Below are 26,102 nucleotides of genomic sequence, written 5' to 3' on the forward strand. Positions count from 1 at the left end.
GCTCTGCGACGGCACAGATGTGCCTGGAGCCACCCTGTCCCTGGGACCGTCAAACCAACAGACACTGAGCAGACTGTCTAGAGCAGCGGTTCTCAACCTGTGGGTCGCGACCCCTTTGGCGGTCGAACGACCCTTTCACAGGGGTCGCCTAAGACCATCCTGCATATCAGATATTTACATAAAGATTCGTAACAGTAGCAGCATGACAGTTATGAAGTAGCAACGAAAATAATTTTATGGTTGGGTCACAACATGAGGCACTGTATCTAAAGGGCCAGAAGGTTGAGAACCACTGGACTAGAGCAAACCACTCACTGCCGCTTTCACTAAGCACGTGCCGTGTGCCAGAGCCCGCACTCAGCATCCTCACAGGTTCCCCTCACTTCCCCCGACCACGGCTCTGAACCACCTGTCTGCTCCCGAAACCCGTGATCGAAGGCAGCGCTTTCAACCTCTTTCACCTCACGGCACACACAGAAACTAGTTACTAAAATCCTGCGGCACATCAAATAACATATTTTTTGGTCTAACAAGAAAATAGGTATTAATTAAAATTAATTGGCTATTGTTGTGTTGGCTGTTGTCATTTTCATTTTTTATTTGACCACCTAAGGGAAAAGAGGTCGGTGCCCGGCTGAACAGTCCGGTATTCATGTTTTAAAAGTCCTTGCGGCGCGCTGTTGAGGATCGCTGATCTAATGAATCACTGTCCTAAATGATAACAGGAACCAAGCCAGCTTATTCAGGAGTGTAAAGAAAATTACTGTCACCCAGTTCTAACTAGAACTAATGCTGGGTCGTTGTCGGAAAGAGTGACAGTTGCGGTGTGTGGGGTGGGGTGGGAATGAAAGCCCTGCCCCGGGTCCCAGGAATGTTCCTGCGGGTCATCCTGTAAGACAAGGCATAAACCTTCGGGCTAGAAACCATACTTTCCTCCTTGAAACTGATGACCGTTTCCCTGCTTTCCCAAGGCATCTGATCTTTCCGTGTGTATGTTGGTTATTCTGTAGGTGACTCACCTCCATCCATTACACAAACTCCTCCAGCTTACACCAGCAGAGAGCTCAATGATTTTTTTATTTGACCACCTAAGGGAAAAGAGGTCGGTGCCCGGCTCAATGATTTGTTTCATGAATAAGCCTACTATTTGGTTTCATTCATAGAGACGGACCATCCACACGGATGGAGTCCACCGGACTGTGAACTCTCTTCAAAGGCTATGTGTCCCCAGCACCAGCAGAGGGCGAGCCCTAAGTAGTGCTTCTCTAATAAATCAAACATCCTATTAAGGGCCGCGCCTCCTGAAACCACGTGCTCAGCCTCGCACAGAATACCTTTGACAATGCCGCTGCTGGTCCGGGTTTTCCGAGTTTGCCGCCCGCAGATGCCGAGGAACTGTTCTCAGGTTTAGTTTTTTCTACTGGTTGCGTTTTGCTTATCCCAGACACCTTAGGCCCTGAGCCAACACTCCTGCTTGCCTTCTTCATTCTGGGCTGCCTCTTCGTGATACATTTACAAGCGAATCTGTGGAAAGAAATGGCATACTGAGAACCAAACGGGAAGAAAGCTCCTGAGAAATTTACTTTTGAAGAATTTTACTATGTGATAAATACAAATGATCGAAAGCTAGATGCAGCTACAGAAAATAAAAGTGAAACATTCTTAGAGTTATTAATGTCCCCTTATGTGCAAGGCTCCCTTCTTGAACATGATGAATTTGGAATGATTCTAATTGAATGTACTTCATGTGACTCCTGGTGATGTCAGTACAGGACAGGCTCCGTGTTGTCCCCGGTCTCAGCACAGCCGTGGTCAGGAGGGCGGGGCAAGCTCCGGCTGTGACCCACAAGCTGTGCGGCCTGTGTGACCGTGGGCAAGTCACTCAAACCACTTCATCGCCTCCTGTCTGCACCTCTGCTTCCTTCCTCTCAGGAGGAGCTGGTGAGCCCAACCCATGGAGTCCTCCCACAAAAGAGCGAGCACAGCACGGAAAAGAACAGGACTCCTGACACGCTCACTCCAGAAGCTACTTCACCAGGCTCAAGTGCCAGAAAAACAGTGCCAGGAGCTAAGATGAGGGGCGACAATTTATTTCAGTGATGCAGACTCCACCCTCCCAAACCATCCACCCAGGAAAACATACCAATCGAGCTTCAGAAATAATGCCAAAAGGACCTGAAGAACTCCTCTTCGCTGCCAGTGTATGTCTGACCAAATCGGGAACCTTTCTGAAATCTCAGCTTTCTCATAAGTAAAACGGGCTGGTAATCAGACCACCCACCTTAAAAGAATGCTGAGAGGATGAACTAAAATAATAAACCGCGAGTGCTTAGCAGGGTGGCAGCCCACAGTAAAGACGGAGTCGATGTAAGCGATCATAATTTCTAGAGCACACACCACATGCCCCGAGTATGACTAACGCCTATTAAAATAAAACAGCAACTCAAAAGACACTTTGTGAGAGGGACTCTTTATAATAAGAAGTGACTGAAGATTGTTTTTACTTACTACTTACATTAAATTACATACTGCGGTGCGCAGAGGTCAACAAACAGCACTTGCTTCTGGTTCTTTCCCACTGAAAATTACATAGCAGGAAATACTGAAAATACATGGTAGGGAATTCACTAGAACAATAATCAGGAGACTTGGGCTGTGGTCAGGCCCGACGCCTGACTGTGGGCGAGTCATGCTAACTCTGAGCCTCGGTTATAAGGCGAGCAGGAGCTGTTAGGATCTTTCTTTCAGAAAGTCAAAAAGGCCATTTTACAATTTGTGCTTCAGAACCAGAAGTCAAACCATGTTTTAAAAAAGAAATTGCTTATTAGTTACGTTTGTTTATGCCTATTAATATCTCATTAAAAATCCAAAAAGGGTTTTGACCCAATCTAAATACATTTACCTCTATAATTTCACAAACTTCATATTTAAGACGTAGTGATCATGTTAAAATTGTAAACTAAGAGCAGACTTAAAACACTGAGAAGGAATCACATAGTCAAGGGAAAACCAAAATTCAGCAAATTAGCTACATTAGAGTCAGTAAATAAATGCTGCTAAATGAATCAAAACCAATACCCAATCTGATAAAAGCACATATTCTACAAAAACCAAACAGCCCGGCCAGTGTGGCTCAGTGGTTGAGCGTCGACCCATGAACCGGAGGTCACAGTTCGATTCCCAGTCAGGGCCGGGCTTTCGGCTCGATCCCCTCTCCCTCTCTCTGAAATCAACAAAAACATGTTTTTTAAAAAGTTGAAAAGATTCAATAAAAAATGCTTTCATTAAATAAATGGTAATGCACTAGGCTGGTCCTATCCTGAATTCCTCAACATATACATATTTTTAACCTTACTTACTGTGAATTACAACACATAATCAGGAAAAAAACGCACTTAAATGTATATATTTAGTAGACGTGGAGTGGGATTTATTGAAAAAGTCCAGGCTCACTCAGAGGAAACGCTGAGTCTTGTCACGTCAAAAAGCCCAAGAAAGCAAAACAAACAAAAGCCCTGCACACGCGCGACGGGGTGTGTTCAAGGCGCACAGAACAGAGGCGGGAAGGCGAGTGAGGGGAGATGCCTCCAGGAATGTGATTCTCCGCTGAGAACGAACCCACAAAGTCCATTACTGCCCAAAACACCCCAATTCTTACTGACCATTTTACATGATATTTCTATTCTAGCATGACATTTTTAAGACAGAATTTATCTCATGCCGAAAATTAGGTTGTGATTATCAACTAATATGCACATTTAATACGGTTGTTTTACCTGTTTCCTGAAATCAATCATGCAAATGACTACGGAGGAAAGAAGGCATTTCCATCTACCTCTCCTCCACCCCAACCTCCAGCTCTGGGAAGGAAGCAACTTCGCCACGTCCTCTCCTTATTCTAGGGTGCAGGCCCCTACCCCCCGCACGGTCCCAGGAGGAGGGAAAAGCTCCTCCATGCAGTCCACCCTCCTCCCCTCACAGCTCCCTCCCGAGTGCGTGGCTGCCACACTCTGCCCGGGGCCACAGGTGACCAACACGGGGGGGGGGGGGGGCGGCCGTGCTGTGCCACAGGCCCACGTGCTCACTCCTCAGTGAGAAGGAGGTGACGGTGCGCCAGTCAACACAGCTCCACGGGGAGCACGGAAGCAAAACCGGGCTGCACTGGAAGGGGAAGAAAACTTGAGTAGAAGGTGAAAGACAAAAAACTTTTCCAAAATGGGGCTTTGTGAACCCTGGCCGACGTATCCTGAGCACCAAAAGGTTGCGGGTTTGATTCCCCGTCAGGGCATGTAAGGGAGGCACCCAATCAATGTCTCTCTCTCTCTCTGTTCCTCTCTCTCTCAAGTCAATAAAAAACATATCCTCGGGCGAGGATTTTAAGAAGCGTTTTGCCTTTGTGAGAGAGCGGGCCAGAGAGCAACGAGGCGGCCAGCTGGCCGGGGGAGGCCGCTGCACCCCACCAGCACGCTGGACCCTCACGTCCCCCTCCCCCCGTGGCTGGGAAGGAGGAAGACACCACGGTTAGCCGCTTGCCCAAAGTCTGAGCTCGCTCTTCTAAACTACAGCTGCTAACAGGATGCTGGGAAGAGGAGCTCATTATCAAGCAACAAAAATTCAAGAGCCCAACTCCATTTCCTCTGGCTCTGGCCACAGAAAGCCCCCCCATGCTCATTTATGATTTTTCTCTATTACCCGACAAGATTTCGCACAAGGAAATATTTAAACAAAACTAGAAGCTCCCTGGATTTTTCAAACTTAAAACCATCCATATTCTCCTTCTTAGTGTGTTCCAAAGAATCAAACAAAAAACCTAATGTCAGCCGAAACCGGTTTGGCTCAGTGGATAGAGCGTCGGCCTGCGGACTCAAGGGTCCTGGGTTTGATTCCGGTCAGGGGCATGTACCTGGGTTGCGGGCACATCCCCGGTGGGAGATGTGCAGGAGGCAGCTGATCGATGTTTCTCATCGATGTTTCTAACTCTCTATCTCTCTCCCTTCCTCTCTGTAAAAAATCAATAAAATATATTTAAAAAAAAACCTAATGTCATACCGAGATCTCTCCAGACCATTTCAGGAGACCTCTCTCGGTAATACAACTGCTGGAAAGCCGTTAAACTACTAACAATACTTAACATTCCAGACAAGTGACAGGGCTGGAAAGGGACGGCCGACAAGAATTTCTGGCCGCGGTACACAAATGATTATTCCAGATTTAGACCAAAACAAATTGGCTCCCAAAGTTCAAAATCCCAGAATGCAAGAAATGTTGTCTCCTCTGGCCACTCCCTTCTCAGCCAAGGTTTCTGAATATTTATAAAAAGAAAACGTTTATTCAGGATTCTTGCAAACGGTGGCTTTATGCTCAGGTTTTTGGCAGGCGGTTATAAACTCGCACAGTCCTGTATTCATAAAATTAACCGTCGACCATTATTTTTAATTTAAAACATCAATTTGATATATTTGTAATTTATAATAAACTGATCTGAAATACAAAATGAAACATTTTCTTTTGTATTTCACTAGTCAGTGAAGTGTATCACTAAAAATCCTTTAAAGTAAGCTTAAAATTTTAGGAGGAGAATTTTTGTTGCCAATGACATAAAGTCTTGCTAAACCAGTCAGGCCTTGCTCATCTGCGGCAGGTACGCACATCAGGGCCGCGTGGAAAGGGTGAGGACAGAGCAGGGCTCTGAAAAGGGAACTCCCGACCCCACGCCCTCCCCCAGCCCGCTCCCTCCCCGGGGGCTCTCTCAAGGGGCCTGAACAGTGAGGCTGCCCAGGGCTCAGGGGGTGCTCTGCCTTCAGACATTTAGAAAGGATGGCGGTCTCTTGGCTGACGGCAGTCCCTCCTCTCGGTCCCCACCGCCCGGCCGCAGGAAGCGCACAGCTGGATCGTACCGGGCTCCAGATGTGCCCTCTGCTTCCTCCTCCGGCCCCACGCGCCTTCTCCACACCGGGAAGCACAAGCCCCCTGCCAGCCCCGTCGGGGACGCCCGGGTGCCTACCTCAGGCCAAACGCCTCCGTGACCAGCGGGCTGCCCTCCCACCACGTCCGTGTCCCACGCAAACACGGCCACGCTGCTGCTCCGACCGGCCCCTCTCCTGGAGGCCCATGACCACCTCCTTGGCGGACAGCAGGTCCCGGCGTCGGCCCTCCGCCCGGGCACGTGGGCCCCAGAGCTCAGCTCCCGCCGCTGAACCGGGCAGCTTCGGGGCCGCCGTGGACTGAACGGGCCTTCACTCTGCGTGAAATCCAAAGGCACTGGCGTCCTGTCCTTGCTGACCATTCCAGCCCTGGCACAGCTCCTCACACGGGGAAGGGAAGGGCAGCGGCAGAGAGGCAGTAACAGACACAAGGAATAAACGCAAAGTGAACCACAACCAAAAAATGTGGAAGTCTTGTCCACAGCCAGCAATATGAAGCCGGAACCCCTTTGCTTGACAGCCAGCCCTGCACAAAGCAGCCTGACCCCCCCCCACACCCCCTCTGGGACCCCTCCCTCCACACAGTCTGACCCCCCACCCCCCCTCTGGGACCCCTCCCCCCATGCAGCCTGACCCCCCCACACCCCCTCTGGGACCCCTCCTCCACACAGCCTGACCGCCCCACCCCCCCTCTGGGACCCCTCCTCCACACAGCCTGACCCCCCCACACCCCCTCTGGGACCCCTCCCTCCACACAGCCTGACCGCCCCACCCCCCCTCTGGGACCCCTCCCTCCACACAGCCTGACCCCCCACCCCCCCCTCTGGGACCCCTCCCTCCACACAGCCTGATCCCCCCACACCCCCTCTGGGACCCCTCCCTCCACACAGCCTGACCCCCCACCCCCCCCTCTGGGACCCCTCCCTCCACACAGCCTGATCCCCCCACACCCCCTCTGGGACCCCTCCCTCCACACAGCCTGACCCCCCACCCCCCCCTCTGGGACCCCTCCCCCAACACAGCCTCGCTTAGAGCAGCAGGTCTGTTTCACCTTCATGAAACCAGCCGCCCTGTGCCAGTCACTCTCCCTGGTCCAGGCAGCTCATTCCAGCGGGCACGTTATTCCCCCAACTCCAATGCCCGTTCATTGGAACACCCCCCACCCCCCCCCCTTCCCGCTTCAGAGCAGCTTTCTCAGTCTGCGGAAGCTCTTGCTTCCAGGCACCTCCTCTGGTTGGCTCAAATACATTTTATAAAAATTCAAAAAAAAAAAAAAAAAGAGGCAATTTCAAAGGAGAGGTCAGCTCAGTCCCCCTGAAGCCACCTGGAGGGGCTCCCTCTCCCAGGACCGTATCACAGCTGGTCTCCCCCTCAGCCGGGCCTCCTCCAGCGCTTAGCACCCGCAGGCCCCGCACGCGGATGCTGTGTCTGAGGCCAGGCAGGGCCAGTGCCGTAAGCGTGTCGCTCAGTGCCTATACAGAGAGCGGAACCACAACTAGAAAGACAGACAAAAGCATGATGAGAAGAGCCCACATCCCAGAAGGAAACCCTAGCAAACGCTTCTTGGGCCGGTGCGTTCATCACCGAGCAGTTCACGGCTGTGAAGGGACACCCCCTAACGGAGTGAGATCGCCCACCCCCGCATGCCGGGGAGGATGAGGATGTGAGGGAAAAGGGGAAAACATGGAGAGCACTTCCTTCGGAGTTCAGATGTCACGGGCCACACTTCCTGGTCCAAACGCTGAGACGCGCACGCCCCTCGGCTACACTGGTTCTGCTGTTAGCTCTTCCCACGAGGAGTCACTATCTATTGCAGCTATAACCTTAGGAAATGTATTTCTTTTTTTTTTTTTAATATATTTTATTGATTTTTTACAGAGAGGAAGGCAGAGGGATAGAGAGTTAGAAACATCGATGAGAGAGAAACATCGATCAGCTGCCTCCTGGACACTCCCCACTGGGGATGTGCGCGCAACCAAGGTACATGCCCTTGGCCAGAATCGAACCCGGGACCCCTGAGTCCGCAGGCCGACGCTCTATCCACTGAGCCAAACCGGTCAGGGCAGGAAATGTATTTCTTAAATAATGACTTGAAAGTCAAAATTACTCCCTTGACCCATGTCAGTGCAACTGTAACTACCATTTACCAGCCAAAGCAACACAAAACAGATGTATGCCTCTTCCACGTAAAAGCTCTTCAAATATTTCAATGACAAAAGATTCAGTGCCTACCTGGGTTTTCTATGTTCCAGGCACTGGAGTTCCTTCAGCCACAAGGGTCCTGTTTCGATGAACCTCGTTATTAGTAACAGGAAGGGAGCAAAGGGAAGGCCGAATATAGGCATGTCATTGGGCAGCTGCCCCAGGAAGCTAGAGCTTCACACGCCCCAGCGAGCCACCAGGCTACCCGCAGATCCTGGGGAGGGGGCTGGGCAGGGGGGAGGCGCATGCCCACTGAAGTTGGGGTGACATCGGGAAGGTACCTGGCCTGTCAGTCACACCTGAGGACAGGTCCTTGGCCAGAATGGGCGTGGCCACTGCAAGGGTACAAAATTTGGGATATTTCATTCCCTGAACAAAGGAGCTTGTTCCCTTGATGGCTCTCGGTGTGTTGCACTTGACTCCTGGTTTGAGGGGCTCTTTCTCCCCTGCCACCGGCCTGGCCAAAGCCATGTGAACTCGCACGCGCGACGGACTAATGGACCGTACGTAGCCTGATGTGAACTGCACCCAGCTGCAACACGGAACAGACGCTCTGCACGCTGGCTCTGACTTTAGCTTTCCTAACACCCCAGCTCCACCCCTCTGGCGGGACTGGGACTTTAGAAACACAGAGGTAATCCCATGCAAATAAAAATCACTCCTCATCCCACGCAAGTCTCAGAAAATTCTTCCTCTCGAGATATCATAAGGACCCCGGCCCCCGGCCCCCGCCAGAACCCAGTGGGGAAGAGGATGCCGTCCCCAATAGCAATATGGCAAACGCATTCTAGCTGAGCCGCAGCCCACGGCAGTGAGAAGAACACAGGACTTTCAGTCAGAAACCTGGGCTCTGACCCAAGCTTGCCGCGGGTTAGCTCTGTATTCTTAACCTCGTTTCATTTACAAAATTAAGGAAAATAATAGTTGTTCTAACTACCTCAAGATGTGTCGAGGGGACCACAGTTAGTGGAAGGGACACATGAAGTGTAGGCCTTTCAGCTCCGCTGCTATAGGTGCTCGTTAGCTTCTACATCCTATTAACACAGACTTCATAAACCCTGGGAATTAAATTAGTTTTATAAATAAAGTTTGGAACCCAACCCACGCTAAGCACATGTGGTGGGAGGAGAATCAGAAGCCAAGGCAGGAAGAGGTGACACAGAACGCAGTGCAGCCACATCCGAAACCTGACAACCTCACCTGAGGCCTGCACGCAGTCTTGCGAACGCCCAGACCTGAAGCAACCACTAGGATGGTCTGAAATTAAAGCTTTCTAACAGCAGCTCGAGGCGTAGTCATGTCCTAGGGCGGTATTCTCCTACAAAGCTTAATCTTCAACTTTTCCCATCTAAGATAACACCCCGATGACACACCTTTGAAATAGCAAAGTGCTCTGTTCCTGTCCCCACCCTCAAAGCACACCTCAGAGCGGAGGCCGCACACCCCCATGGCTGTCATCATGCTGTTACTACACTAGACTCACCTGTGAAAGAAGGCTGTGCGTGTCCCAGAGATTTCCCGGCTTCACTTCCCCCTCCCGCCTCTGGAATACATCACCAACGGATTTCACGAACCCCCTCCCTCTCCCCCTTTGGTTCTGATGTGCAAAATATGTGGGAAAACTGCCATTTTTAGGCGAACTTTCTCAATCAATTGAGATTTTGCCTCCTGACAACTGTCATCAGTTTGACTCAAATAAACTCATAAAAATGTACAGGTTTGAATGTTTATGTTGACACATTTATATTCTCCACTAGACCTTCGGAAATACTAGTTTAACATAAACTTGAAGGTTGCATTTTTTTTTCCATCTAGAAACAAGGAACATTAGGAACTAAAATGCCAAAAAAAATATTTTGCAAAATAACATTTTACTCCTTATAGTGAAATTCTGATTAATAAATGATTTGCATTCCATCATGATCCAGTCTGTCTCAGACTGGAGGGTCTGACTAAGCAAGTCACTGACAAGTATGCATTTCTAACTTCATTTCCAATTTTTTTTAAAAAACCAGCCCTGGCCAGTGTGGCTCAGTTGGTTGGCGTGTCCACCTATGCACAGAAAGGTCACGAGTTCAATTTCTGGTCAGGGCACATACCCAGTTATGGGTTTCATCCCTGGCTGGGGAAGGTATGGCAGGCAACAGATTGATGTTTCTCTCTCTCTCTCAAATCAATAAAGAAAAATAACCTTGGGTGAGGATTAAAGAAATATTTTTCCCCTTTAACAATTTTCCCTAGGCTATATGCACAATAGACAAACTTGAAATCTAGTATCTTAACCTCAAAGATTTACTGTCCAAACACTTAAATTTAAAAAACAACACAACAACAAAAAAGCGAACTTAAGGTGAAAGGTATACAGGTGGAAAGGGAAGCTGGGAGCAAAGGCGGTGCCCACCCGGTTTCTGGGTGACAGCAGACACAGAGACAGTCTTCTTCAGGAAATAAGATTCTAATCGGACGCTAAGGCACAATGAAACGGACTTTGCAAGCTGGTATGCGTGGCTGGGAGGGGTCTTGAGGCCGGTGGGGTCAAGTGCACCTGGAGTGCAAGCTCAGGGCAGGGACTCGGTTCCACTTTCGCTGCAGCTCTGATATGCCGCGCTAACCGCGCCCAGCACGTGCAACCACTTCACCTCGGGCCAGACACTCTGCTATGCACTGCGGTGTCACCGGCTAGAAGGAGCATGAAAAAACACAGGTGCCGCCCAGCCAGCGTGGCTCCGGGGTTGAGCTTCGACCTGTGAACCAGGAGGTCACGGTTCGATTCCGGTCAGGGCCCAGGCCTGGGCTGCGCACTCCATCCCCAGTGTGAGGTGTGCAGGAGGCAGCTGATTGATGGTTCTCTCTCATCATTGATGTGTCTATCTCTCCCTCGCTCTCCCTTTCTCTCTGAAATCCATACAAATATATTTTAAAAAAACACACAGGTGCCAAATCCCAACTAAACAGGGTGCTAGACCAATCTGCGGGACAAGGGATGTCTCCAGGCAAGGTAATATCTGAGCTGAGCTCTGAAGGTGACAATCAGATGACGGGAGAGAACATTCCAGCAGAGGAAGACAAGGAGAGTGGGAAGAGTTCCGGGGACCAAGAGGCGTTGAGCAAAGCGCAACGAAGCACCTGAGAAGAGGGGGAGGCTGAGAGTGAAGGCCAGGCCCATGAGGAAGTGTCCTCGCTACCAAGCTCAGGACTGGCAGGCCCGACTATGAAAGTAGCGGGAGCCACTGAAGGACTTGAAGCTGCAGGAGTGGGAGTGAGGAGTGACTATGCACAGATCACTATTCTGGAAAGAAGGCAGGAGCAAACATCTGGATTTAGCTAAAGAATAAAGAGAAGAACTACAATGTAGAGGTGGGAAAAGGTCAGGAAAAACACTGGTAACACATCTGCACTCTCTTCTCTCATGGACAGACGCCCTTTATGGGGTTACCACGTTATCCTCCGAAAATGGAGAACTCAGCGGCAGCTTAACCGCTGAGCTACACCAGCTGGGTTGGTTATATTTTTAGAAATAAAGATCTAACCACTATGCAGTACACCTGAAACTAATACAAAATAAGCCCGGCCAGGAGGCTCAGTGGTTGAGCGTGGACCTACGAACCAGGAGGTCATGGCTTGATTACAGGTGAGAGCACATGCCCCGGTTGTGGGCTCCATCTCCAGTGTGGGGCGTGCAGCAGGCAGCTGATCCACGATTCTCTCTCATCATTGATGTTTCTACCTCTCTCTCCCTTTCCCTTCCTCTCTGAAACCAATAAAAATATATTTTAAAAATATTAGCAACTCAAGCTCCTTCCCATCTCCTCCCTCGACTCCCACCCTTGACAGATGGGGAAATGAAGGTGCAGAGAGGAAGGCAGACGTGCCCAGAGGCAGAGAGCCCAGAGAATTCCTCTAAGCCTGCGGCCGCCCCACCGCCCTTCCTCCACTGCGCTGGACAGTGTGCGTGACGCCGGGTACACGTGAGCCCCGCGATCTACACATATGCACGTGGCTCCACGCCAGCCCTTACATGGTCATTCATTCTGAACCGGGGCGATGCCATCGCCTGAGTCGCCTGCGATATAAAATGGACTGTGTCGCCGCGTCAGCTACAAGGAGAACCTCTGCTTCAGAAAAGAAACCCCATCTCAGGATGACAGACGGCACTGCAGACACGCATCCTGAAAGTTCAAGTTCGAAACGGAAGCCTCCCTACAAACTTCACCTCCACCGCAACGGCTGCCATTACCCCCCGCTGAGCGACACTGGACTTGATGGGCTCACAGATCTCTAGCCAGTGGGTCTCAACCTTCTGGCCCTTTAAATAGTTCCTCATGTTGTGACCCAACCATCAAATTACTTTCGCTGCTACTTCATAACTGTCATGTTGCTACTGTTATAAATCGTCATGTAAACATCTGATATGCAGGATGGTCTTAGGCAACCCCTGTGAAAGGGTCGTTTGACCCACAAAGCGGTCGCGACCCACAGGTTGAGAACCGCTGGTCTATCTAGACCAGGGGTCCTCAAACTACGGCCCGCGGGCCACATGCAAATACAAATATTGTATTTGTTCCCATTTTGTTTTTTTACTTCAAAATAAGATATGTGCAGTGAGCATAGGAATTTGTTCATAGTTTTTTTTTAAACTATAGTCCGGCCCTCCAACGGTCTGAGGGACAGTGAACTGGCCCCCTGTTTAAAATTTTGAGGACCCCTGATCTAGACCATCACCAAGGCGCAGAGAGAGAGAGAGCTCTTCTGGGGCACAGCATTCACTACCTCCCTGAAATTGTCAAAATTGTCAAAATCCCCTCCTGCCTGGACCCCTCCCGCCCTTGGCAACCGAGCAACACTCTCCAGCTACCAAAGTTGCTGAGTCTTAAAGGCTGCCTGGTGCAGAGGAACCCAGAGAAGAGACGCTATTTTAGAGAGAGAAAAGAAAAAAAAAACTCTTGGGGCGGCCATTTCTCTACAGAATCAACTTCTTCCCGACCCACACCCCACTTGCCCTGGCACCTCGTGCCCTCTGCGTGGCGGCGGCTGCCTGATCATGTATGTCTATGTCTCGTGCAGATGTCTCCGAGCTCAGCCCTGATTTCATCTCAAGAGCATCCTCCCGGGGCCGCGGGAAACGCGGGCGGGTGGGCTCCGCAACGTTTCCTGGCGTTTCTGAATCGGCCCAAAACTCAGGACCCGGGATCGGTGGTAGAGGTAACTCTGACAACACCCTTCGCCCCGCGGCCACCGCAGGGCAGCGACGGGCGGGCATCTTCCCGGGCTCAGCCACCCAGGGTCTCTCTCTGACCTGGTCTAGGAATCGGGCTGGACGCGCGTGGGAATGGGTCTCTTTCCCAGACGCCCCCGGGGGAGCCCCCCAAGAGGGCGCGATCGTGTCTCAAGCCGGTGCAATGATTACCAGACTGCGGGAGAGGCAAAGGCTTCCTCCGCCAAACCCCGGGTTATGCACATCGAACCGGATGCCAGAACCGGGTCTCGAGAAACAAGGACATTCCGCCTGCTCCGGGCTGACCTCCCAGCCCAGCGGGACCAGGGTGGGGGCGCGGGCCCGGGATCCGCCGCCCGCGGCCCAGCTCCCCACGCCGCGTCCTCGGAGCCCCCCGGGGGCATGGGGACCGCGGGACCCGGGCACTGAGGCGGCGGCCCGGCCTCTGCTGCGGCCCGGAGGAAGCAAACTGCGAGCGCCGCGCCCGGCGCTTCGGCTCGGAGGGTTCCGGCAGCCGGGTGACCAGCACCGGGTCCCCACGCCAGCCCGGGGCGGCCCGCTGACCGGCGGCCCGGGAGCCCGAGGGGACGGCGCAGGCGCAGGCGCGGGCCGGGCTGGGGGCCCGGCAGGGGGACGGCGCAGGCGCGGGCCCGACGGGGTCCGCGGGGCCGCCTGGGCCTGTCCGCGCGGGCGGCGCTGAGGCGGTGGACTGGCCCGCGGGCGCCCTCGGAGGGGACCGGGCCCCGGCTCTTACCGCGCGGCGCCGCCTCGCTCGCTCGCTTGCTGGCTCCGGACTTGGGCCGGGGGCGAGGTCGCCCGGTGGCGCGGCCGGATCCCGTTGAGTCCGGCCTCAGGGTAGCAGCCAACCCCGCGGCGCCGTGGGCCCGGCCCGCCCTGCCTCCCTCGCGGGCCCCGCCCTCGCCCCGCCCCCGGCCCGCCCTGCGCGACTGGCGCCGAATGTGCAGACGCTCGACAGGCCCCGCCCACATGCCGCCGCCGCGCCGTCGCCCGAAGCCCCGCCCACTCTCTCACGTTTCTCCAGGTTCTGGGTTGCGCAGGCGCGCTAGCACCCGGCCGGCCACATAAAGGGCTGGGGCAGCGGGTGCGCGCGCATTGGACCCCTTGGCACTCCAGGTCGGGCTGGTGCCGGATCCTTCGCTGGGCGCGGACAGGTGATAGGTGTAGCACCCCCTTGTCCCAGAGGCTTTACTCAGCTCAGAGGTCCACCACCGCTTACTTACAGTGTGCCAAGGACTGTGCTAAGCATGAGCTAGAGAGGGTGAAATAAACACACAAGCCCGCCTTCCAGGCGCTCCCCATGCAGCAGGGAACACGGACAAAAGTGAGCCACACAGTTGTGCATCAACCTATGAATCAGGACATCGCGGTTCGATTCCCGGTCAGGGCACATGACCAGGATGCAGGCTCCATCCCCAGTGTAGGGCGTGCAGGAGGCAGCCGATCCATGATTCTCATTGATGTTTCTATCTCTCGTTCCCTTTCCCTTCCTCTCTGAAATCAATAAAAAATATATATATTTTTAAAAACATTTTTAAAAAGTGAGCCCCACACACAAAAAAAAACCACGAAGCTAAATATCCTTTATCAAGTTAAAAATGTTCTGTTAGGTCGCAATTATCATACAGGTTTTTTTCCTTTGATAGTTCGAAAGACATTAGATTTTTATTACATCATCTCGGTTTCCTAGGAAAAAGACAAGTTGCTTGGTCTCGATATATTTTTCTTTTTTTTTTTAATATATTTTATTGATTTTTTACAGAGAGAAAGGGAGAAGGATAGAGAGCTAGAAACATCGATGAGAGAGAAACATCGACCAGCCGCCTCCTGCACACCTCCTACTGGGGATGTGCCCGCAACCAAGGTACGTGCCCTTGACCGGAATCGAACCTGGGACCTTTCAGTCCGCAGGCAGACGCTCTATCCACTGAGCCAAACCGGTTTGGCTCGATATATTTTTCATTGCTAGACCATTTATTAGAATATTAGCAGCAGTTAGCACTTTTGCATATTTGTCCATAAGTGAGATTGTGTGATCTCTGGCATGCAAAATGAACACAATTTTGGTTGCTGTGTAGTATTCCACAGCATGAATTTACCACGTCACGGTTTATCCACTCTCCTATTGATGGGCATTTGGGTTGTCTGCAGTTGTAAGCTATTAGCGAAGGAAAATGGGATTAAGCAGAAAAGGCTCCTGGTGTCTCCAATGGGAAGCCATGCCTCCCTGGGAAACGCCCTGCTGTTATCTGATTCTGATGCTGGGCCTCCGGGCCTTTCCTTGTCTTTGAGCTATTTTACAACTCCCCAAATTGTAGAAAACTGATGTCAACGTTAATTATTCTTGTCTAGGGACATGCAAATAATTCTTATCTCGAGACAGCCCTCCCAACAGTGGGAAAGCCAGTTTTGTCGCCATTTGCAGGTTTATTTCAGATTTGTTGATCTTTAAATGTATCTGACTTTGGAATTCTCCTTTGAACTGATGATAACATCTGACTGGTTCCCTCATGAATTAAAGAGTTAAGTGAACTTTGTACTTGTCTCAAATAAACATGTACTGCCCTGGCTGGGTGACTCAGCTGGTTCGAGCGTCACCCATTTACCAACAGAGTGCCGGTTCAGTTACTGGTCAGGTACAGGCCTGGGTTGTGGACTGGATCCCCAGTAGGGGCCGTGCAGGAGGCAGCCACCGATGCCACATTGCTGTCTTTCTCTCTCTCCCTCTCCCTTCCTCACTCTAAAAATCAATTTTTAAAAATCTTAAACAAACACAACCCGGCCAGTGCGCCTAGTGGTTAGAGCAGCCGTGGGCAAACTACGGCCCACGGGCCGGATACGGCCCGTTTGAAATGAATAAAACTAAAAAAAAAAAAAAAAGACCGTACCCTTTTATGTAATGATGTTTACTTTGAATTTATATTAGTTCACACCAACACTCCATCCATGCTTTTGTTCCGGCCCTCCGGTCCAGTTTAAGAACCCATTGTGGCCCTCGAGTCAAAAAGTTTGCCCACCCCTGGGTTAGAATGTTGGCCCAAGGGTCACATATTTGGTTCCCAGTCAAGGGCACGTACCTGGGTTGCAGGTTGGATCCCTGGCCCCAGTCAGCTGAGAGGCAACCAATCGATGTGTCTCTCTCACATCGATATTTCTCTCTGTCTTTCCCTCTCTCTTCCACTCTCCCTAAAAATCAATGGGAAAAAATATCCTCAGGTGAGGATTAAAAAAAAAAGCAGGCAATTGGAGCAACTACTGGCCTGGAGGCCATCTATCTTGGGGCCCAGCCTCCACCTCCCTGACCTCCATCCCTGCGGGCCCTGCCATGCTGGGGTCTCATCACCATGGAGATGGGCCGAGCTCCACAGCCCTGAACCCCAGTGAGCTCAGCGACGCTGGTTTCCCGCTGATCCGCTCAGCCCCATCCAGTCCCTGCCGCCCCCACCTGGGCCCAGCTGCTCGGGTCGAACCACAGCTGGAGGAGCCCAGCAGGCGGGGGCTGCGTGCCAAGTTTTCATCGGAAAACTGTTCCCAGCGGTTATCAGGCCATCGGCTCCGAGTGCCAGGACATGGAGCTGGGATTCTTGACATGCCTTCCTTGGAGCCAGGGGAGCACTGGGCCCCAGGAAATGGGTGACCGTCAGACAACGGATGAAGTATCTGCAGGCAGAGATGAGCTGCTTGCCTTCCACAACCACAGTGCGCAGGTCAGGAGGGACCCGGGGGCCTGGCGACCGCGGCTGAAGCCTGGCGGGTCCTCTGGATGCCCAGCGGGCCTGCAGGCGGCCCAGAAGAGGTACCGGAAGGGGACGACTCCGGACAAGTTGTCCCCCCTCCCTCAGGCCTACAGAGACCAGACACCATCAGACCCTCTTATGTCAGATCTAGGGAAACTGAGGCTCATGAGAAGAGAGTGGTGAGCCAATGCTTCCCTTGTGCCAGCTTTGTGGGTCCCCAGCTGTGAACTCAAAACCTGGCCCAGACAGCCACCCGCTGTGTGACCTGGAATATATTTGCTCAACCTCTCTGTGCCTCCAGTTCTTCCTCTTCTTCTTCTTCCTCTTCCTCCTCCTCCTCCTCTTCTTCTTCTTCTTCTTCTTCTTCTTCTTCTTCTTCTTCTTCTTCTTCTTCTTCTTCTTCTTCTCCTCCTCCTCCACCTCCTCCTCCTCCTCCTCCTCCTCCTCTTCCTCCTCCTCCTCTTCCTCCTCCTTCTTCTTCTTCTACTTTACAATTATGTCTTTTTAAAAATTATATATTTTATTGATTTCAGAGAGGAAGGGAGAGGGAGAGACAGATGGAAACATCAATGATGAGAGAGAATCATTGACTGACTGCCTCCTGCACGCCCCCTACTGGGGATCGAGCCCGCAACCCAGGCCTGTGCCCTGACCGGGAATGGAACTGTGCCCTCCTGGTTCTTAGGCCGATGCTCAATCTCTGAGCCACGCCGGCTGGGCCAGTTCTGAACATCTTGAGAGCAGTGGCCATGCAGCACCAAGGCCAAAGGCCACCCACAGCACGTGCCTCCCGGCAAGGCACGCCAACCCTCCTGGTAGCCGACCGCCTGTCCCAGGTAGAATTGCTCCACGGTGGGTTGAGAAATCCTCGCCGCCCCACCTCGCTTGGGGATCAGTGTCGCCCAATCTCGCAGGCACCGCTGCTCCGCACCGTCTCAGCCCAGGACGCGCCGGCAGAAACCGCCAGCAGGGAGCTCAGAACTCTGGGGCGAGGGAGCCTCGCGACTGAGGAGCCCAGGGGGTGAGGAGAGGCGGCTCGGGGGCTTTGGGCCCCCCAAAGTGACATGGCCTGGAGAGCCCCTTCAACAAAACCAGTAGCCCGGCCGGCGTGGCTCCGTGGTTGAGCATCGACCCAGGAACCAGGAGGTCAGGGTTCAATTCCCAGGCACCTGCCCGGGCTGTGGGCTCGATCCCCAGTGTGGGGCGTGCAGGAGGCAGCCCATCCACGATTCTCTCCATCACGGATGTTTCTCTCTCTCTCTCCCTCTCCCTTCCTCTCTGAAATCCATAAAAATAGACTAAAAAAGTAAATTGTAGCTGAATTTCAATGAGCAGCTGCTGCTCTCTGGGTGGGTCTGGATTCCCCATGAAGCCATGCCGTACGTTCCTCACGTCTGCCCATCTATGGTCACTCAAGCTCTCCAGCCCCCGGGGAGGCCCCGGGCCTGGGGGGGCCACCGTTCAGGTGCCGGCTCTTCTGGCTCCTCCGGCCCTGAGCCCGGCGAGGCCCGCGCCTCCGGCCTCCTCTCTGGCCGGAATCCCATCTGAACCGGCGCCTCCCCGGGCGCGGGGCTCAAGTTTCCATAAAGTGACTGAGAACCGAAGGGGAGCTTGTGGTCCGGCCTGCCCGGGTCCACCCACGGGAGGGGACGGAAAAGTACTCGGTGTGCGGACTGAGCCCTCGCTGTCCTAGGAGCCCGAGGGCCTGTCTCGGGACACACAGCCCTGTGAGGTCCGGCCGGCGGCCTGGCTCAGGACACTCGGCTCAGCCCTCCAGGCAGCCTTGGTCTCCCTTCTTTTCTTTTAAATATACTTTTATGGATTTCAGAGAGGAAAGGAGAGGGAGAGAGAGAGAAACATCAGTGATGAGAGAATCATGGATCGGCTGCCTCCTGCACGCCCCACACTGGGGACCGAGCCGGCAACCCGGGCACATGCCCTGACCCAAATGGAACCTGGGACCCTTCAGTCCACAGGCCAAGGCTCTATCCATTGAGCAACACCGGCCAGGCCGCCCCTGGTTTCCTTTCCAATCTGGACACACACGTCTGGGAGACGCGACAGGGCCCTGTCCCCTAGAACATTTACGTGGGTGCCCGTTCGTCACCATGGCCCGGCTGGCCTTTCGGTGCTGGGGGAACTCGGGTGACGCAGGCTCTGCCTGGCATCTGACCCAGTGCTCTCCCACTCCAGTCACACTGACCGAGCTCTCCCCCCACCCCCGCAGCCCCAGGTCTGACAGCTCCCCCCTCACCCAGGGCTGACCTCAGCCCCAATCCTGCCCCCTGACCCCTGGCAGCGACACCGGCTCCGGGAGGCCTTCTGGCTTCGTCAAGGGTTGGGTGTGTCTGTCACCCCCTCATTTTTTCTGTTTCTCTTTCCAGAGCTATTTTTTTTTGACAGCCCATCATTAGTCAGTGGACACACTTCCTTTTAAGGAAACTAGAGCATTCTTTGGGGGGCGGGGGACGGGGTATAAAGGTTGAGATTTAAATATTTTACTTTTATTTTTTTAGGGAGGACGGGAGGAGAGAAACATCTATGAGAGAGAGAAGCCTCGGTCGGTCGCCTCTTGTATGCACCTGGACTAGGGGTCGAACCTGCGACCTGGGTGTGTGTCCTGACTGGGAACTGAACTCCCGACCTTTCGGCGTACAGGACCGTGCTCCAACCAACGGGGCCGCACCGGCCAGGGTTCCTCTGACTTTTCTTTTTAGAGAGAGTGGAAGGGAGGGGGAGAGACAGAGAGAAGCAGCATCGATGTGAGAGAGGCCACATCCATTGGTTGCCTCCCGCACGTACCCCAGCTGGGGCTGGGGATCGAGCCTGCCACTGAGGTCCACGCTCTAGACCAGAACCGAACCCGTGACCCTTCAATCCTCGGGTTGATGCTCTAACCACTAAGTCAAACAGGCTAAGCCTGCAGCGGTTCTCAACCTGTGGGTCGCGACCCCTTTAGCGGTCGAACGACCCTTTCACGGGGGTCGCCTAAGACCATCCTGCATATCAGATATTTACATGACGATTCATAACAGTTGCAACATTACACTTATGAAGTAGCAACGAAAATAATTTTATGGTTGGGTCACAACATGAGGAACTGTATTTAAAGGGCCAGAAGGTTGAGAACCACTGGGCTAAGGCATCTTCTGGTATTTTTATACAAAACCCTGCCCTCCTTTTAGGCGCCCAGGGTGTGTGCCCAATGCCAGGAGGCCTCGTCCGTGTGTCCAGACCCATGCCGTGGTCTGGCTGAGTCTAGTCCAGCAGGAAGGGAGTGAGTTTGGGGGGCCATCAAGACCCTGAAATCCCAGCTTCCGTTCATGAACCTGCTCTGGGATGCTGAGTGTGTGTGTGTGTGTGTGTGTGGGGGGGGGGCTTTGTGTGCCTCAGTTTACCCATCTATCAAGTAAAGGCGTTGGACCGAGAGGCCTGTGGTGGCCCTTTGAAGTGTCAGGATCTCAGATGCTGGGGAGCAGCGAGTGGTCCCGCTTCTTGGGCGACGACAGTGGCCTGGGCTCGGCCGGACAGAGTCCCTGTTCTCAGGAACACGGGGACCGTCAGCTCTGGCCTGAAAAGTCAACCCCAAGTCAGAGATGCAACAGGACTTTTCTTAAAGGTCTATATGCCTGGCCGGCGTGGCTCAGGGGTTGAGCGTTGACCTATGAACCAGGAGGTCAGAGTTCCATCCCGGGTCAGGGCACAGGCCCGGGTGGCAGGCTCGGTCCCCAGAAGGGGGCGTGCAGGAGGCAGCCGATCCATGATTCTCTCTCATTGATGTTTCTCTCTCTCGCGCCCTCTCCCTTCCTCTCTCGGAAGTCAATAAAAATACATTTTAAAAAATAATAAAGGTCTCCAAACAGGACTGGGAAGATCGGGGTAGAGACACGATAGCCTTTTAGGGGCGGCACACCCAATGCGAGGCCGTGGTGGCTAAGAGCGGCCAGGGCCTGCAGGCTGCAGAGGCCAGACCCACCGAGCCTGGGCCCCAGCGGGAACCAGGAGGCTGAGGGCTCTGCAGGGCCGGGCCGGAGCCCCCCTGCCCCTGGGCTTGGCACAGCTGACGCTCCCTCTGTCCTCTCAAACCAGATGGCCCGCAGCTCTCGCTCCTGAGTGACTGATGCTGCTCCGTGTCCCGACACCGTCCAGCGGCCCCTCCACAACAGCGGGCACGCCTCCCTCCCCGAGGCCCAGGGGGCACCCGGCCCTTCCCGCCACCTGCCGCACTGCCCACCCCAAGCCCACCCGAGGCCCCGAGCGGCTTTCCTTCTTCGTGCAGCAATCACCACCACGCAGGCCAGGTCGTCTCAGGCAACTTTAATGAAAGTGTCAGTGGTCCCTTCCCCCACGCGGTACAGATGGTGGCGCTCAAAGGCAGAAAGGAGCTGCTGAGACCAGCCCGGGCCCGTCTCCGGTGGGAGGCGGGCGGCCCGGGGAGGACGGAACAAAGCTCAGGGCTCCAGACCCCGCAGCCAGGGCCGGGAGGCTTCATTTCTTGTTGCAGCGCCGGGGCCTGGCCGCCGAGCAGGAGCAGCAAGGGTTGCATCTGGGCTCCGGGCCTTCCTCTGCGCGCTGCTGGCTCGCCCACCCGGGGGCTGCATGTCAGAGGGACCACGGGGGATCCCTCGTGAGCCCGCCACGGCGGCCCAGCGAAGGGGCGCTTTTCCAGCGACGGAGGGGCGGCCATTCCATCGTGAAGCGCACATTCCACATAAATAAAACGGGGAGGAGGCGGGAGGGGGACGGGGCGTTGGCACAGACGAGGATGTATTGCTTTCCAGTTTCAATGCGACAGATGCAAATCACGGGAACCGGGAAGGGGACCCAGGGCGGGTGAGCTCTCCTAAGCAGTGTGTTCCCGGCAGGGCGGGAGGTTTGCTGAGGTGGTCGGGGCGGGAGCCAGGCCGGAGGGACCCCGGGAACCCACCCACCGGGCCCAGAAACGCGGAGGCCAGAGAACCCCGCGCCCTGCCCTCATCCCCCCCGGAGAGCGGGGCTGCGTTAACGCGGTGGGTCCGCTCTCCTCGGGAGAAAAAAGTCCAACTAAATAAATACAGTATGCAGACGTAAGACCTTCAGTGACCTTGTTTCCTGCCCCCTCCCCAGGGACGCGGGGCAGCGCCACCCGTTACCGGCGCGATCACGTGACAATGAAACACCTTTTCCTGAGTCACACCATGGCTTCCCTCCTCCGATGCATCATCACATCCTCTCTTCCTGCAAGACCGGCGTGGACACCTTGTCCCTTCTTTTCTCCTCGCCCCACCCTCTATTTATTTTTGAATCCTCACCCGAGGATATTTCTAGAAAGAGTAGGACAGAGAGGGAAAGACAGCGAGAAATGCTGATGTGAGAACGACACATCGATCAGGTGCCTCTTGCATGCACCCCGACCAGAGCCTGGCTGGGGAGGGAGCCTGCAACCGAGGGACGTGCCCTTGACCGGAATCGAACCCGGGACCCTTCAGTCCGCAGGCCGACACGCTATCCGCTGAGCAAACCGGCCGGGGGCCCAACCCCTTTTTTAAAAAAAGGACAGATACAATGTTCATAGACCTGTTTCTTCAAAATACTTAGTGGCTTCCCCTTCTCTTTCCTCTCAGCCAGAGGGTCAGGGGGGTTCGCAGGAATGCCAGGGGCGTGCAGAGCCGGGTGGGGGTGGGGGGCACGGCTGTCCTCCCGCCTGCTCTGGGATGCGGCTCCCGATGGACAGAGCTGGCGCTCGGAGATGCCGCTCTCCTATCTTATTAGGTATCTGAGTCTGTCCGGGGGGGGGGGCGGGGGGAATTAGAAACTATGTATAAAACTTAAAAATATTCAAGTATCAAAAGGCTATTCGGATCAAAGTTTAAAACAAGCCGATGCCGATGCCGCAAGCGGAAACTGTTACAAAAACGTACTGAGTCTGTTCAGCAGAGCGAGGACCTGAAGCCGGGGGTGGGGGTGGGGGGGGGGGGGAGAAGCTAGCGATCCAGGCCTCTGTCAGCTGCAGAGGGCAGCGTGTGCCCGGCGGGGAGGGGGCTGGGCCGGGCGGGCCGGTGGCAGGCGTCACTCTCCCTGCAGAAGGAGCCATAAAGTGCGCGGCCCGGGCCTCGCGCCCCCTGGTGGCCGGTCCCGGGTGTTACACGGGCGGCTGCCTTCCAAGGGGCACGTGATCTGCAAACACAATGCCACAGGACAGGACAGGAAAAGGACCCCTTTCTGCACAGAGATCCTTCTAGAAAGCGGGAGGAGCGAGGAAGGAGGCGGAAGGGGTCCGACGCTACACAGTGTTGACCTAGCTTTGCACGCCCTGTTGCACACAGGAGTCGAACGTTTTAAGTCAGGGAAACCCAAGCGCCCCCACCCACGCGGGGACGGGCTGGGGCCCCCACGGTGCGAAGCAGCAGCAATGTTTCTTCAAGACACGACCGTGAGGGAAGCTGCTCGTGTCCCCCTCTCCGCGGAGAGGGTGCATCTTGACAAGGGATCCAGTAGAAATCTTTGAAACTCTGAAAAGTTCATAAAAAAAAACACCCAAACAACCCCACTCCTTTCGCCTGGTCTCGGGGGCCAGGCCTGCACTCTGAGCCGTGCGTGCGGGCTTTGGGGCGCCCTCTGGTGGCGGGAAGCCAGAGTCGGAGGCCAGCGGGAGCTCAGGGGCCCAGCACTGTCCAGGCCACTTGGCCTCCTGCCTTGGGCAGCGAGCTGTCTCTTGGCAGAGGGCCTCGCTCTCGGGGGGCGCCCGGGGACGCCTCAAGAAGATGCGGTTCCTGCTCCGTGGCGGCCTGTCTCGCCGGGAGCGTCCCAGGCCGTTCTGCCGGCTTCTCGGAGACGGAGTCGGGCCGTTAGACTTCCGTGGAGAACAGGATGCTCTGTCGCTTGCTGTCGGGAGCAGGGATGGCCTCCAGCTGCAGGAAGTACAGCAGCACCTGGACCTGCCGGGCACAGCAGGGGGAGGGGGGGCAGCTCAGAGGGGCGCTCACAGCGCAGGCGGGAGGTCCTCCCGACCAAAGGCCGGGGCGCGGTCACTGAGGCCCTGAGGCTGGCTCGGGGTGCGGAGGGCTCCTACGCGGCCATGAGCCCCTCACAGCAAGACACCGGGGTGCCCCTGAAGGACCACCCCGAGAAGCCCAGTAAGGTGCAAAGGGAAGAGGCCTCCCTAGGCGGGTCCCTCTTGGCCACCTCCCCTGTACAATTAAAAAAAATATATATATATATATACATATATATATATACATATATATATTTGCATTGATTTTAGAGAGGAAAGGAGAGGGAGAGAAACAATGAATGAGAGAGAATCATTGATCAGCTGCCTCCTGCACGCCCCCTATTGGGGATCGAGCCCGAAACCCGGACATGTGCCCTTGACTGGAATCGAACCCAGGACCCTTCAGTCCTCAGGCCGATGCTCTATCCACTGAGCCAAACGGGCTAGGGTTCCCCTGTACAAAAATTTTTTTTTTCCCCCTGTACAATTTGAGTGGCGCCTGGCAGGACTCTGGGGGGAGCAGGCAGAGGCCACACCTGGGTGAGGCTGGGTGCCATGGGCTGGAGCCCGTCTGCTCGTACCTGGGACATGACCTCCAGGGACCAGCTGTCAGTCATGGAGATGGGCTGGCCGGGGGTGGCGGGGAGCTTGCTCTCCTTCTCCGAGGGCCGCAGCAGCGTGGGGCCGAAGACCGTGGCGAGGTTGTGCAGGGACATCTTGTTCACCGTCTCCTTCTCGGCCACCCTGTGAGAGGCCGAAGCACAGGGTGCTGTTGGGACGCCCCCTCCAGGACAGAGGGGAGACCCAGGGCCGGGCCACCCCAGAGTCCTCAGGGAGCGTGGTGATGGGCCCCTCTGCCTTGGGCCGGCGCCACAGCAGAGCTGACCCGCCCCTGGCTGTGCTGGAGGCAGACCCACCCTCGTGCTCCTGGGTCTGAGGGGCCCAGATGGACAGGACCTGAGGCCAACAGGTGGCGGGGCCAACCCTGGGCCATGACCTTGGCCGGGACGGGGTGGGTGGGGTCCAAGCATTTCACTCCCCCCCCCCAATATATTTTATTGATGTCAGAGAGGAAGGGAGAGGGAGAGAGAGAAACATCCATGATGAGAGAGAATTATCGATCAGCTGCCTCCTGCACGCCCCCCACTGGGGACGGAGCCCGTGACCCAGGCATGTGCCCTGACCGAGAATCGAACCATGACCTCCTGGCTCATAGGCCGATGCTCAACCACTGAGCCACGCTGGCCGGGCAAAGCACCTCACGTTAAGGCCGGGTGCAGAGGGGGCGGTGGTGAGAGGGAAGAAGGTGGCCGTGGCTCTAGTGCCCAGAGCGGGTGGGTGACCCCTGGTGCCAAGGAGTCTGAGGGGAGCCCACGGGCGCAGAAAGCGCTCCCCCGAGGCAGAGCAGGGGGTACCTTTTCAGGTGGTCCAGGAGGAAGAGGAAGGTCAGCAGGTTGGCTTCGGGGAGCGACAGCAGCAGGTTCAGCATGCAGCTCTCCTTCGCCACAGGGTCTGACAGAGCTGCGGGGGAGGGGGGGAGGGAGGCCTGTCACTTCTTGGGGTCACTGGGCATAGGACAGCCAGGGCGGTCATCCTCGGGCTCACACGGTTGGGAGCCTGTGACAGGAGCCTGTGTGGGGCCGAGCCCCTTGGGACACCTTCTCTCTGTCTGAAAGGGGTCAAAGGCACCACGGGGAACACCCACTCGGCCATTCCTGCCTCCTGCTCAGAACAGCCCGAGGCACGGGGAGCCACGTACGGAATGAGACAGGCAGCCCGAGGGGCAGGAGGCTGCGAGGCCCCGGGGACCCCCTATCACCCTGTTCACGATCGGGGGACGAGGTCCCCAATCGAACAGCCCGGAGGCAGGGTGCAGAGGCTGCAGCTGCCCCTACACCAGCGCACCCCCCCACCCTCTGGACACTACCCCGCCTTTTGACCTGGCGTCAGCCCGGCTTTGAAGGCGGGCGCGCTGATGTATCAGGACCTGGCGTTAGGGGAGCAGGACAAGGGCTCTAGGGAGGAGGATGAGG

At 55.0% G+C, this 26,102-nt stretch overlaps 2 protein-coding genes across 3 annotated transcripts in view; both read right to left on the reverse strand.

Annotated features, from left to right (window-relative positions):
- SPECC1L (sperm antigen with calponin homology and coiled-coil domains 1 like) overlaps positions 1-14,254 on the reverse strand; it is a 55,308-nt gene extending 41,054 nt beyond the window's left edge. The window contains exons 1-2 of one of the 2 annotated variants that reach the window (XM_036307405.1): positions 14,096-14,254; positions 1,335-1,524 (exon numbers count right to left, since the gene is read on the reverse strand). In XM_036307405.1, the coding sequence (XP_036163298.1) occupies positions 1,335-1,487 (153 nt within the window). In that variant the 5' untranslated portion in view covers positions 1,488-1,524; positions 14,096-14,254. The remainder of the gene's footprint in view (positions 1-1,334; positions 1,525-14,095) is intronic. The other variant, XM_036307406.1, reaches the window with a different exon arrangement.
- Positions 14,255-21,398: 7,144 nt separating this feature from the next.
- BCR (BCR activator of RhoGEF and GTPase) overlaps positions 21,399-26,102 on the reverse strand; it is a 72,681-nt gene continuing 67,977 nt past the window's right edge. Inside the window, exons 21-23 of the mRNA XM_036307404.1 lie at positions 25,485-25,590; positions 24,651-24,813; positions 21,399-24,013 (exon numbers count right to left, since the gene is read on the reverse strand). Of these exons, the coding sequence (XP_036163297.1) occupies positions 23,924-24,013; positions 24,651-24,813; positions 25,485-25,590 (359 nt within the window). The 3' untranslated portion in view covers positions 21,399-23,923. The remainder of the gene's footprint in view (positions 24,014-24,650; positions 24,814-25,484; positions 25,591-26,102) is intronic.

This window comes from Myotis myotis, unplaced genomic scaffold (assembly GCF_014108235.1).
Source record: "Myotis myotis isolate mMyoMyo1 unplaced genomic scaffold, mMyoMyo1.p scaffold_m19_p_47, whole genome shotgun sequence".
NCBI classification, from domain to species: domain Eukaryota; kingdom Metazoa; phylum Chordata; class Mammalia; order Chiroptera; family Vespertilionidae; genus Myotis; species Myotis myotis.